Raw genomic sequence first — 14,333 nt, forward strand, 5'->3', positions numbered from 1 at the left:
TTTCAGGTTATGTGTGAGCTCTGATAGACTATTTTGGCAACAGCTTGGCTTCTGTTGGTGAAAGTTATGTTGCAAGCAATATAATCCTGCAGGGTTTTTTTTGCATGGAGCAAGGAGAGGGTTGTCAGCAGTTGGTAATGATGGCTGCTAAGTACTGCAGGCACCTTTGATTGTAAGATGATATCATCAGGTTGTTTTTTTTTTGGGTTGAGTGCTTCATGTGACTTAATTAGATACTGACAAGATCATCTGGGACGTTTTAAAAGTCTTAGTGTTGAGATTAATGTACTTAATACTAGATATTTATAGGATATATAATTTTTTTATTAGTGATAAACAGCTCAAATCGATTTCACTGGCTTGTTCCAAGGTATCACTTTGCCCATGTCTGTGCAAGAGATTCAGGTTTTGATAGGTGTTCAAGTTAGGTGTGGTGTCAGGTTATCAAGAAATACTATTTTCTCTTGCCTTTCTTAAATGCAGTTACTTTTTCAGCTATCTTGTTCCAGTATCTATCTTTGGAATCTCTATTTGCATCTTTTCCTTAATTTAAAATACTGTTGAAGTTGTAGAATGAAAGCTGCTGATGAAGCACAGTTACTAGTTCTAAAGTACCCACTTTGTTGTGTTTTGTTGTTTTCTGACATGGGTTAATTTCTAAATAAACTGGGTTGTTGGATATTGATTTATAAAGTTAAATAGATTCCTAAATGATGGGAGCACTTGAACTGTGTGCACAGGAAATCCCGCTTAAAGGAAAGAGTAGCAGGTCTGAGCTTCTGATAAGGCCTTCTGGACAGTCAGCTGGTCTTCAGAATGCCATTTCCGTTCTGTCTGTGGTTTCCTTGGAGTTTGCAGAGAAGGAAAGCTCTATTCTCTTTCTAGTGACAGCTTGGAAGGCTGATGTTTTTAACCTCAGCTATGTTGATGAGCTACAGTTCACGATGCTGAAGATAAATGTGAAGAATTGTTTTGTAATTATTGGCATTCTGGTTGGCTACATATTTTCTGTGCCTTTGCATCTGTTCTTCTAAAACTGCAAATCTGAACTAAGTGTGACTTCAGTCTTTGTAGTAGTAGTGACAGGAAGTTGTATGTGTAGAGGTTTCATGCAAAGTGAAGTACGTAGCTAAAAATATCTTTTGGAGACTCAGTCTCTTCTTCAGCCATCCCAGAGTAGCAGTAAATTACAGAAATCTTGTTGGGTTGGTTAAATTACCTGACTCAGTAAGAGAAATTGTTTCTCCTGTCTTGTGGCTGAAGTTAAATGTTGGGGTGGATATGATTCATCTGCCTTTGAAATAACTGTTGGATTGTGAAGGTACAGCAAGAAGTTGATTCTCCAACAGAGTTACTCAGTTAATGTTTGGGACAATCTGTTGGAATGGTTCTATGGGCTCTTTGGAGATGTCCTCACCATATATCATCTGTCAAGTTTAAGGCACTTGACTACTCCATTTCAAGTAGGTTCTGTGTACAAAATGTTGCAGTTAAGAGGCTGGAAACTAAATGTAGCTTTTTGTGCTGGTAACGTCTGGCTGCATGACTTTAATGCTGAGTTTGTAAGGGTGTGCAACAGTGGAGGAAGATGGCATTCTGGTCTGTGAGCGGCTGCATCTGTTGGAAGTCTCCCATGATCTGGAAACTTCTTCATGTCGGAAATAAGTTACACAATATCAGTATGTGAATGGTGAAGACAAACCTTATGCATAACATTAATCTGTCCAGGTTTTTCAGATAGATGGGATTTAGGTGCCATGAAGAGACTTGGCAGTGTGGTGAATAATTGAGTATTTTACATGAATTACTGGATAATTCATGGACTTCGAGTCAATAATTCTTCATTATGTCTGTGAGACTCATGTTTATGGTGCAGTGTTTTTCAGATTGTAAAGAGCCACAGGTCTTCTGAGCCAGATCCTCCACTGAGCAGCCTTTCTGCTCCAGCAGATAGTAAAACACATTGTGATCTTGCGTCCGTAGCCAGTGTTGGTACTGTAGAACTATGACTTGATTTATTTAGAGCATGTGAGATTTTCATGTAATTAAAGGTCTCTCCTTCTCAGTGTTAGTGTAACCCTGCTGATTCTGTGCTTTATTGCAGAACTACCCATGAGTTCTTGTTTGGTGCCCTTGCTGAACTTGTAGATAATGCCAGGTGCGTATCTGACACTGCCTAATTCCCAAGGTATATTCAGTAAATAATTTAATTAGCTGCACTGTTTAGGGGATGTTAGGTAGTCTTAACTTCTAGCAGACTTCAAGAGAAATAAAAATTAAAATAGCTCATTATATCTTAGTATGAATGTTTCAGTTGATTCTCTTATACTGGCACATCTGCCCTGTGGAAAAAAAAAAAAAAAAAAAGTGTTATTTCTAACAAGATAAATTTCATGGGGTAATTCAGTTCAGAAGGGAAATGGTTAGAAGATCATTTAAAGGAAAGGGATTTAATGAAAAAGTAAGTTATTTTTTTTTTTTTTTTTTTTTTTTTTTTTTTTTTTTTTTAAGAAACTGATAAAATATTAGTGGAATTGGGACTGTTTTATACTTGGACAATCATTGGTTCCTAGTATCCAGAGTAGTGATAGAATGAGAATGAATCAGAATTGGGATGTTGAAAAGAAGGCAAGAACAAGTGGAGCAACTGTGATTCTTGAGAGACGTGGTATTTGGAAAAAGCATATCTTAAGCCACATTTCTCATATTGGAGCCTATAGTTACATCCCAACCTTTGCATGTTTATCCTTTCAGCTTCACCAAATGTGATATGGCATGGTGAAAATATTTTGAGATTATATCCTATCAGGTGTGAATTGTCACACCTTGCCGTTAGCAATGTAAGGAGCTGGAAATGAAATATTTCTGTGTGTGGGAAACTAGGAGCCTGTGCCTGTATGTTAAATGCATTTCAACTCTCAGGTCAGCAGCTGTTGCACTTCTTTGCTTTTGCAACAGCATCATTAAATGTAGCTCGTTTGGACTGATGAGCTTTTTTCTTTTCAAAACTTGATTCATCCTCCGGCAGAAGATAGACTCTGTAGATTGTTAACCTTCTGTGAAGGGTAGTTTTACTTGGAGACAATGCGAAGTGGCTTTGGCATTTACAAAGTGGGTGTTTATTGCTGTAGTAGAACTACACTCTTGATCAGCTTGTAAAAATCTATGGCTGTCTGGAACATGGCTCGTCCTTCACATTGTTGCCACTACTGAAATGCACCACCCACAACCTCACTGTCCTCACATCTGTTGTTTGGTCTTCATAAACATCCAGCAAGCACTGATGAATGTCAGTGGGTGCCATTTCTTCCACGTGGAGGAATTCATCTCTACACCCTTGCTTCAAACGCACCTGCATGTCAGACGCCATTCTGTCAGACTGCCCCTCTGCTGCCATCTGTCACACAGCAGCAGCATGTAACAGGACATTGGTGGGAAGGTTCAACCTCCACTGCCGTGCCACCAACATCCACCTCTGACATTGTGGGCTGACATCATAAAATAGAAGGCATTTCTTTTGGAGCAAATCTTGTATTTACAGAGTTTTATGCAGAAGTTAATAAATTTTTCATAGGAAAAATGTATGTGGTGTGGAAGAGGAGGGAGCTCAGAAGTGTGCACTTACTTTTTTTGTTTCCTTACTACGACTTCTATGTATAAGTCAGTGATACCATAACTAGGTTTCATTATGTGCAGTTCCAACATTCTGTTTGAGCATGGGTTCAAATAGACAAAAAGCAGAACAGCGTGGTTTTTTTAGCTTGTTGTACTGGGTGCTGGGCCTTCGTGCACTTTGATGTGTGCAATCAGTTCACTTTTGAAGTTACTGAAAGTGCCTGGCTTTAGCTTCATTTCCAGTTGACATTTGAATACTGACTGGGTTTTTGTTGCTTCATAGAGATGCGGATGCCACAAGAATAGACATTTATACTGGTAAGTCACTCCTGCTTCTTCCTTGCGTGCTGTCAGTCAAGTTAGGAGTTAAAACTTGGGTTTTGGCTACAAATGTGCTTTGTAGGAGTGAGTGTATTTGTGTCCATTTCTGCTTGTCCTGTGCTTTTGCGTCTTCAAAAAACAGTGCCTTTACGAGTAGCTTGTGCAAGATCAGTTTTCAGCTGAGGTCAGATTACACCAAAGTGGGTTGTTTGTACTGGGTGTTTAAGAAATGTGCTTTTACAGTGCACTGTTGTAGCATATATTTACATGCAAGTTAAAGTGCAGGAGAAATTAGTCACTGTGTAATAAAAACGTGGTGCCCTTTTTTGGAGCATAGCTGTATCATGTTTATTGTGTTACTTCTCCCATGAACACTGCTTAGCTTGAGCAGATTTTCCCTTTTATGAAACTTTTAAATTTGTGCGTGGGAGCATTAAATAACTCTTTTGTAGAGCGCCGAGAAAACCTGCGAGGTGGATTCATGCTGTGTTTTCTGGATGATGGAACGGGAATGGATTCAAGTAAGTGATAGTGATTTACATTTGTGTTTTCAAGCTGGGATTTCATGTTATGGCTTAAGCTGAATTAACAGCTTGGAATTATCTAAGGGGTAGTTCCATGCTTGGATACGTGTTTCTGCCTCTGCACTGGCCCTTTCTCACTGTGTCAAACTCTTCACCTCCTCAGTTTGTAGAAAAATAAGAAAACTGTTGTGCCGCATGATAGAAATGAGTCAGCTTTGCTTTTGGATTTCCATTGCACAAAAGTTGGCTTTGGGGATAGAAGAACAGTACAGCCAGGAAAAGGAAAAGGTGATGGGCAGAGGCCTACTTCCATCAGGGGCTGCCAAGCGATTCGTTTCTCATCCTTAATAACAAACGTGTGCAACCTTAACTTTGAAAGCATTGTGCTATTGTTTCATCATTGTGATAGAGATCAACAGAAAGTCCTAGGAGTATGAGAAGAATGTAGCAAAGTCTGCCTCATCATGAGCACTAATGTAAATCAGTGCTGGGTTTAGCAGGAGTAAAGCCTTCTTGCTTTGCTTTAGTATCAGCAAACAGCACTGCCAATTCATGCACCTTATTTGCATCTTGAAGATCCTGCTTTGAGGAGCTCTGCTTGCCAACGTTTTTACTTACAATTAATCTCAGAAGTTATCTCTAATTGTATTTGTAAAGACGACTTTGCTTCAATCACTTAACTTGCTTTTCATACCACTTCTTGTTCCTTAAACTGTATTTTGAAGATTGGAAGCTGAATAGTGCTTTCATTTTACTGGATGCTGTGAAGTACTAAACTCTTGATCACTTACTTAGATCTTCATTTCTTTAATTGTTATGTATTTAAGGCCTACTGTGGTGAGGAACAGCGTTTAACTGGGATTTGTGGTGGTGCCCCCAGACTCCTCCTTCACCTGGCCACTACGCTCCAGGCTTTGCTCAAGCAGACAAGGAGGCGACTGAGGCCTTGCTCAGGGTTGATAACACTGTCTTGCTAGGAAAGATAACAACCACGTGTCTGTCTCAAAGTGAGGGGCTGAAAGAACTGACAGCAGACACCCAGTTAAGTAGCTGAGGACCAGTTGAGCATGTGCTAAATACTATGAGTCAATCATCTTACCCTACACATAGCGGCCCAGTAGCCCCTGGAGCACAACGCTGACTGTGATCTCCCCAGTTCATCTAAATGTTGTGAATCTTGGGTGACTGTAGTCACAGGGTGGATTACTTTGGAAGTGACCTATTGAGATGTCGACCTCTTAAGGGCAGATGCAGCATTGGGGAAACCTTCAGGGTGGTGAATCTGCAAGGATTCTGGTCCATGGGAGTTCCCTATGCAACCTTATTAACATCAAGGGAAGTTGGTATGCTGACTTGTAGGAGATGCAGCACAGAGCGGTGTATGAACACCATGGCCAGCTGTTATAACACCACAGGGATGGGAGCTTGGTGCTACTGTGGAACTGATGTCAGCAGTTTTTCACCTTCCACTGCACGAAATGAAATGAAGGTATGTCTGACTGCAGTTACCCAAGCTCCACCTGAAAGTGAGGAAACTGTAAAAAGGCCTTAAGAGAGGAGGAATTCTGAGGAAGATGACAGACAAGCTGGGAGGACATCACTGATTTCTGGGGCTGATTTGGCAAGCAGAGCCTCACTTTCCTCCCAGAGGGACAACTGTTGGATGAGCTTCACATGCTTGTTTATACTGAATGATTCCGTAGGAAACTTAGAACTCTCAGTAGAGTTGTTCCCCAGTTTAACATGTTTGCAGTTGGGCTCTGTTATTCTCAGTACTTGCACATGTACTGCAGCCAGTGTAGAACAGAATCATTACATCTTCAGGGTTGGAAAAGAACTCTAAGATCATCAGGTCTAACTGTCCACCTACTGCCAACATTGCCTACTAAACCCTGAAACCCATCCAGTTCCAATCTGTACAGTGGGCAGGGACACCTCCCACCAAACCAGTGTGCCCAGAGCCCCGTTCAGCTAACCTTGAATGCCTCCAAGGGATGGAGCATCCACAGCTCCTCTGGGCAGCCTGTGCTATGGCCTCACTGCCTGCGGAACATAGAATTTCTGACCCCTAATCTGCTGGCATGTCACTCAGGAGGGTTTTCTGTCCCAGTTCTGGGCGAACAGCAGTGAGGACTTAATGCCATCTCTTGTTTTTATGCCTCAGATGTTTGATGTTTTTTATTAATAATTGTTTTTTTTAATTGGTGTCCTTATTCTTTTTCTGGAGTTTTAAAGCTCAATCTGCCATGCTCAGGCTGTTCTTTCAAATTGTTTCTTGTCTTTTCTGTTTGGCATAGCTCACGTCAGGGCTCTTTTTGTTGCCAGGGAGTTTGTTTTCTACATCTAGCAGCTCTGAGACACGACGAGACGAAAACAGTATGACTGAAATAGTTGTAAGTGAAAATCCCTCCAGAGCCTTAACTCAAGAAGTGTGGAAGAGTTTTCATTTGTACCTTGTTTGGTGGAGGATAAGGATTGAATGTCTCTGCTCCTGACCTTTGGGAGGAATGTCTTTGCCCTTCAGGACTTCTCTCTTCAGGGCATCATTGATGTTCCTCTGCCCAAAAGAAATTGTGCTTTTGATTCTCCAATGCTGAATGGTAAACCATATGTTCACCTTTTCTGAGCAAGGAAATGCCTCAGATAATTACTCTTCCTTTTTTAGGCTTCTAAAATATTTCTTAAAAGCAGTTGTTGATAAAAGTTTTTTTTTTTGCGTAGCAAAAAGGGGCTCGTAATGTGCTCTTAGAATATCTCACATACATCAGTCTGACTTGGTTTTGAAACTAACATAATAAAAAATAAAATCCAGAGCTCCAAACATGAGATAACCCTCTAACGTTTGCTTTCATTGGCGTGAAAGTACCATCGTAGGCTGGAAAAGGGAAAGAGGTTCTGTGATCCTTTCAGAGTGTGCTTTTGAAACATCCCATAGACCTTTGTGAACATAGTGAATAGAGGTAGGAAGGTTGTTGCAGAGTTGTTCTCTCATATTTTTACCTTGTCGTTTGTTGCTTTAAATCTCAATGCCATTTGCACAGGTAATGGCATTCTAACATACAGATGGGTCATTTTTCATTGAACCAACGAGCCTCACTGCCAGTGCTAGTGAACCTGGGCATCTTCAAACCCAGCGTGACCATTGGCTCCAGCTCTTTGTCATGGTGGGATATAGAAAGAGATGTCCCAGGCTCCCTTGTAGCTTGTATCTGCATTGTGGATGTAATTGCTGTTAGTTTTCCTGTTTAAACTATTGTTCCTGTTAAGGCACTTCATGTTCCCTTGTATCTGGAATTGCATTTCATTTCTCCTAGTAAATTCTATGGTGAACTGATTGCTATCTTTGCGGAAAGGGAGGACAATTCTTCTGTCCTACAGATGATATTAAAAGGCTTTGTACCCTGAACAATGGAAAGGCTTGAACTAAAAATGGCAGCCCCTCTCAGCTGCGAAGCTCTCATATCCATTACTTTTGTCCTATGTCATTAAAATACTCTGACTTTATGCAGTAGTTGCAAAAATTAGCATTTGGCATAGCAGTGTGTTAATTGCTCAAAGTAAGGAGAAAGTAATTCATTTATTCAGAGTTTTTTGTATGGTGACTTATGGTGGTCTGAGGGGCACTGGGTCTGTGGTGTCAGCGATAGCTGCATGTGCCAGCGCTGGGTTTTGGTTTACGAGCGCGGTGATGACGTGGTTGACACAGCAGATGATCTTGCTGACATTTTTTAGTTAACAGAAAACATCTGGCTGCAGTTCAGATGGGGGCACTGCTCTGATACGAAACTCAGAACTCATTTTATCAGTGTAATTGCATCTGTGCAGCACTTGTAACACAGGCAGTGCCATTGATCCGGGTAGCAGATCTTCAAGGTGAGACCTTGGCTCGTGCTTGAGGCCTCTTCCATATGACAAACTGTTCTACTGAAATAAACATATTCACATCTAGAATGTGTATCCAAGTCTCTGTATTGAAACCAACCTTGGATTTGCTCTGTCTCTCGTTGCAGATGAAGCTGCCAGTGTTATTCAGTTTGGTAAATCAGCCAAGCGATCGCCGGAGTCAACTCAAATCGGGCAGTATGGGAACGGCCTGAAATCGTGGGTATTAATCACAGCCAGTCTCCTGAGATTGTGGAGATTAGAGCTGAGATAGTCAGTGTTTTGTTGTTGGTTTTTTTTTTTTTTTTTTTGCTTTGAGGTGTTTCTTATATCAGAAAAAATGCGTGCAGATGAAATCTAAGTAAAGATACCATGTTTCAGTGTGCAGGAGCACTTTGGACATGTGCTGCAGCAGGGAGCTCTGCAATGAGCTGATGGCAGTGTTGTCATGTTGTGATTGGGGGGTTGGGTCAGAGCTGGAAATGGTAGAGAAAAGCAGGAAGAAAAAAACAAACCTTGGTGTCTGTGTCAGATCAATAGTGAAATTGAAGCAAAAATAATGCTGCAGCCTCTTAGTAGGAGATTTGGCTGGTGCAAGTCAGATGGACTTACACTGCGTATATGATGTTTGGAAAGCTCCATTAGACTTCAGCTTTAAACTGTGAGTAGTGTGAGAGGAAGGAGTTTAGAGAGCTTGAGTTCTTTTTGTAAGATGTCCAGGTCTAGATGCTTTTTTGGAAGGAATGATACATGTAGAAAGAGAGGGCCGTTGCTATTTTAAAGCCATTTTTTTTGTTATCTGCTTTTGGAGTCTCACAATTGAGCAGAATGGAAACAAACTGATAACTTGGTCTGCTTTCTAAAGCGTTTGCATAGATTCTGCTGGTTTGCTAAGAAGTGGTGGTCATCAGTTGTAACGTGCTGCCTGAAATCTTTCTCCAGGGGTTCCATGCGGATTGGGAAAGACTTTGTCCTGTTCACAAAGAAAAGTAACACCATGACTTGCCTCCTCTTGTCCCGGACGTTTCATGAGGAAGAAGGCATTGATGAGGTTTGTACGTAATGAAGTAACATGATGAGTGCTGAAGTCAGTGTGGTTCTACCTACTGAAAATTTGTATACCTTTAGTTCAGATGTTCTTTATCCGAATTCCTAACATAGAAGTATTTCTGTGCTATGTGCATATACTGTGCATGGTCAGTAATGAAAAGTTTTTATTTTGCACTACATGTCAAGAAGGATTTTTCATTGTGGCACCTGAGGGAGCTGCACAAAGAAGCCATTGATGGAGCAGTGGGCAGCCAGCAGTGGTGTGTGCAGCTCCATAGTGCCCCTGGAGCCAGGAGTTTTGGCATGAGCTTAATTCTGAATCAAGGAAGGGACATCCTTATCCTGCAGGCATTCAGGGCCAGGCTGGATGTGGCTGTGGGCAGCCTGATCTGCTGGTTGGTAACCCTGCACATAGGAGGGGGGTTGAAACTGGATGAGCATTTTGGTCCTTTTCAACCCGGGCCATTCTATGATTGGATGACTCTCTGTACTTGGTATACATCTGCAGTCCATAATTCTATCTGTGCTTCTGTTCTAAACAACAGAAAACTGACAACCTTTCTAGAATCATACAAAAGTAATTAAAAAAGGGAAATCGGAATAAACAAAGAATGCTTCAGCTCAAGAGAGGTGTTAAACATAGAGGTTGATGTTTGTTTTTCTTAAAGAATGAAAGCTCATGGTTTTTTAGTGTTAGGTATAAATCATTGCCAGATGAAAGAAGCCATGGGTTGTGTTGATGTTGAGCAGCCAGAACTTCACAGGTTGCTTTGGGGCTGTTTGCTCCAAGACTAGATGTTATAGAACTTGGGAGGCTGGAAAAGAGAGATCCTTGAGCAGCTGGCCGTTATGCAAAGCATTGCAAAGTTAAGAAGAGCTCCTGCACTAACTCTTGGCCTGTGGAAAGGGCTGAGTTCACTCAGCATCCATCCATATGAATGGCATAGAGGGGGTGGTGAGTCTGGGTTGCTCCTGATGCTGTGCTGTTTGCAGGTCATTGTTCCACTGCCCACCTGGAACGTGTGGAACCGAGAGCCTGTGAGTGACAACATGGAGAAGTTTGCTATTGAGACGGAGCTGATTTACAAGTATTCCCCGTTCAAATCAGAACAGCAAGTGATGGAGCAGTTTAATAAGATCCGTGGTGAGAAAGGTCTGTATGGTGCTGGCCATGGTCAGGGTAGTTTGGGGTTTGGGCTGGATTTGTCTAATCAACTTGTTACTTGCTCAGGCACCCTGGTGATCATCTTTAACCTCAAACTGATGGACAACGGGGAGCCAGAGCTGGATGTGACTTCTGACCCTCGAGACATTCAGATGGCAGAAATCCCCCCAGAGGGAACGTGAGTGTGACTGACATTACAAGCCCTTGGATTTTGATCCAGTTGTTTTGGGTTTGACTGTATGCTGTGTGCGTGTGGTTTTCTAAAAGCAGCTTTTTGTGTGCTGAGGAGTTTCGTAGCAGTGTGGGGTTCACATGTACAAATGGCTCACAGGCGCTACACCTTTGTGTTGGTCTGAATTTCTGCATTGACTCGTCTCAGTCAAAGCAGCCAACTCAATAACCTTTAATGTCACCAAGGGAGGATGCCCTCAGCTATGAGTGTGATTTTTGTAGGTGTCAGGTTTTTGTCAGTGATGCTGGTCGTGAGTCTGATCTCAAACAAATGTTTAGCTTGTGGTTAAATGAACACCAAGAAAATGTGAGTTATTGTGCAGGTCAGTGAGCAGGTGATGCTGGTGGATGCAGGCAGCCACTGGACCTTCCTTAGGTGAAGAAAGAGAATGTGCACAGAGGGCAGCTTAGAGGAGCAGCGGAGGGTGGTGGTGTTGATTCCACGTGTCAGGGAGGATGAGCTTTCTGGAAGCTTTGTAGCCTGAAAAGGAAAAACTGACCCTAAACCACGGTGGTGTTGGAATATATTAGTTTGATGCTTAGTATGCAGGTGCAGCAAAGCTCTTGGGGACCTCTAGGGACCTACTAGGATTCTCAGTTTCCTTAGTGCACAGTGGTGAGCTTTCATGATTAGCACTGATAGAGGAAGGAGCTGCTTCTCCCATGTGCTGTTATTTCTGTGTTGGATCAGGGCAGGTTCTGCTGGAGCATACTGGTGAACTGAAGGTCAGGAGTACTGACAGGTAGGACTTGGTGTTAAGTGGTTCAGGTCGTAGCTATGGCCTTTATTATCCAGCTTTATTCAGAACATTCCTTTCAAGCTGCAGTAATACGTATGTAAATGTTTGGCAGCAACATGTAAAATACACAACTTGGTGCAAAAATCTACAGAACACAGAGGTTGAAAAAAATACCACTGGAATGGTAAAATAGAAAAAGCTTTTGTTTTTATCTCACTCACTTGTTGAAGGTTGCATGTTTGCAGTGTGTTGGAGTAGATGCCTGGTATGGCAACACAGCAAGGTATTAATGGTGCTGTAGGTGCCTGAAATAAGTCACAAGGTAGTGAAAATCAGTGTGAGGAGGTGATTCTGTTGGTCATTTGGAACCTAGGTAGCAATTCCTTGGGAAACAAGAATTTTTTTTCAATGGAGAAACTTGTTCATTTTGTTTGTACAGAAATGCAGGCTGTATGACAGCAGTGTGTCTGGGTTGTTTTTAGCTAGAGAAGAATTGAGAGGGGAAAACTGTGCAGGAAAGAGGAAAGACAAAAGATGAGCAGCGTGAAGGAGTCGTTGGTTCCTCAGGGGGTTCATTGAATGAGTCAACTTTGGAGTATGTGGTCATAACAGGCAGAGTGTCTCCTGCAGGGAAATGCAGAACCAACTGCTCAGGTTCTGAGCACGTCTCTCTTGCAGAAAGCCTGAGCGCCGCTCCTTCCGTGCCTATGCTGCTGTGCTGTACATTGATCCCAGGATGAGAATCTTTATAAACGGACACAAGGTGCAAACCAAGAGGCTTTCCTGCTGCTTGTACAAGCCAAGGTAAGCGCCAGAGCCAAAGTCTGCTTACACGTGCAGGACCTTCCTTATGAAAAAAGGTTTAGCATTTTGCTGTCTGGATGTGTCCTGCATAACTCCGCATTGAAGCCACAGGAACAGATGATAGGAGACAGGGATGTCACACAGGACAATGTCAGGTGCTTTGTATGGGAGCAGACGGATGATGTTAGTTGCTCTGCCTGTATTTACCAAGGCTGTAACCCCATCAGAAGGCCAGCAAATCGGGCAGGCACAGTTTACCCTTTGTAAAGCTGTGTTGGCTGTTACCAATCACCTCTTTATTTTCCGTGGGCTTTAGCATAGTTGTCAAGAGCATGTGCTCCAATGTGTTGCCAGGCACAGAGCTGAGCTGACTGGCCTCCAGTTCACCTGGTCTTCCATTTTTTAATAGGACAGGAAAATACCTAGGGTACATCCTAGAATTATTGCAGAAAGGAAACCATGCTGAACACTCTGAAATAGTTAAGTTGGAAATTAACGTTTACCAGTGGTTAATCTAGGTTTGAGAAGAGATTGGGAAAGACTGTTCCTCGTCCTCCTTTTTAATTCCCTTAAAGATGGCACATTTGAAAGCGAGATGAGGTGTGCTGGCAGTTGTCTTCAAAGAGAATAAAGAAGGTTCTAAGGGGAATAAAGGGAATGTGTTTTTAGGTCTGTCTGAGACAAGAGTATTCCTCTGTCCATGATAGCACACAGGCTGCATTCTAAGGTAGCTCTGTGCCTTAATAACACACCACCATGTTGTACTGCAGTGGAGTTCTAACAGTGTGGGCCCACCACCAACTTGCTGGGTACTTTTACTGTTGCAGTTAGTTGTCAAGCTGCTGATTAGTGCCCTTTGAACCTGGCCAATTTTCAGCTTACATCAGTCTGCCTGTCAAGCTCATACTTACTCAGCTTCTTTAATTAGAATTTGGAGAGTGGTGTCAGAAACCTGAGAAAAGTCAAGCAAGTTTGCATCTACTGCTCTCCCCTTCTCAGCCTTTTCACTGGCAAAGGCAGTCAGAATGACTTGCTGCTGTAAATCCTGGTTTGCTTGGTTGATGGGATCTTACACTCTGAATTTCTGTATTTTACCTGTGTGTGATTGCCATGTGCTACTATGGAAGGAAGGCAAAAGGGAAGAGTCTTACTTTAGAGTGTCTAGACTGCATCCTCCTGGTCTTGTACTCCTAATGCCAGCCATGGATGGCTGCATGGCTGCTGAAATTTCATCGTAGATTTTGAGAGCCCTTCTGGTAGGCGCCCACAGTGTGCCATAACAGGTTGTGAAAATTCATTCACTTCCCTTCTGGTCCCTGAACAGAACTTATTCTCTCTTGAACAGCTCTTTCTTGAGGGACCTGCTAGAGGAAGGCCGGTCAGTCAGTCCTTTTTGAGAATGAAGTTGCTCTTTTTACAGCTGTTGGTGATTTGTTTGTTTGCATGTTTCCATGAACTTACTGAAAAGGCAGGGTGCTGGTGTCATGGATTTTCCCTTCAGAGTTGAAGCTGGAGCTCATGCATCCCTATCTGGCTCCTGAGGTGTCTGCAGCTTAATGCTACTCTCCTGGACTTGCAGAATGATTTGTACAGGAGCATAGAGGGGAAGCCTACTGATGTTACACCATTCCTTGGAGGACAGTTAATGCTGCAGCACTTGAGCACGGCTGTCTGTGGCAGAGCTGCTGTAGTCTAGGCCAGATTACTGCTGAGCTTTTGTAGCCAGCTACAAGCATGTAGGGGCAGTGATGGTCCTCCTGGCTGGCAGCCCAAAGGGTGCTGTGCTGAGTGTTCTGTGTAAGGGCTATTTGCTAATCTCTGCGGGAGAGTCATGGTGCCCGAGTGTTAATTTTATTCATATCCTCCTAATTAAAGACTGCTTAAGTACTGCAATGGAATGGCATTCATCCATCAGTATAGAGACACACCTGTCCATTTCTGTGGCTGGATTTTTAAGAAAACGTGTTATAAACTAGCTTGCCATGCTAAGAGCAGGCCATT

The 14,333-nt window shown here is 42.5% G+C and overlaps 1 protein-coding gene across 2 annotated transcripts in view; it reads left to right on the forward strand.

Moving 5' to 3' along the window:
• MORC2 (MORC family CW-type zinc finger 2) overlaps positions 1-14,333 on the forward strand; it is a 38,020-nt gene that overhangs the window by 2,993 nt on the left and 20,694 nt on the right. For both annotated transcript variants that reach the window (XM_042887004.1, XM_042887003.1), the window contains exons 2-9: positions 2,105-2,158; positions 3,899-3,933; positions 4,389-4,457; positions 8,471-8,561; positions 9,285-9,393; positions 10,386-10,545; positions 10,624-10,735; positions 12,207-12,332. In XM_042887004.1, the coding sequence (XP_042742938.1) occupies positions 2,105-2,158; positions 3,899-3,933; positions 4,389-4,457; positions 8,471-8,561; positions 9,285-9,393; positions 10,386-10,545; positions 10,624-10,735; positions 12,207-12,332 (756 nt within the window). The remainder of the gene's footprint in view (positions 1-2,104; positions 2,159-3,898; positions 3,934-4,388; positions 4,458-8,470; positions 8,562-9,284; positions 9,394-10,385; positions 10,546-10,623; positions 10,736-12,206; positions 12,333-14,333) is intronic.

Source organism: Lagopus leucura, unplaced genomic scaffold (genome assembly GCF_019238085.1).
Source record: "Lagopus leucura isolate 7727_CA_CO unplaced genomic scaffold, USGS_WTPT01 Super-Scaffold_100071, whole genome shotgun sequence".
NCBI classification, from domain to species: Eukaryota; Metazoa; Chordata; class Aves; order Galliformes; family Phasianidae; genus Lagopus; species Lagopus leucura.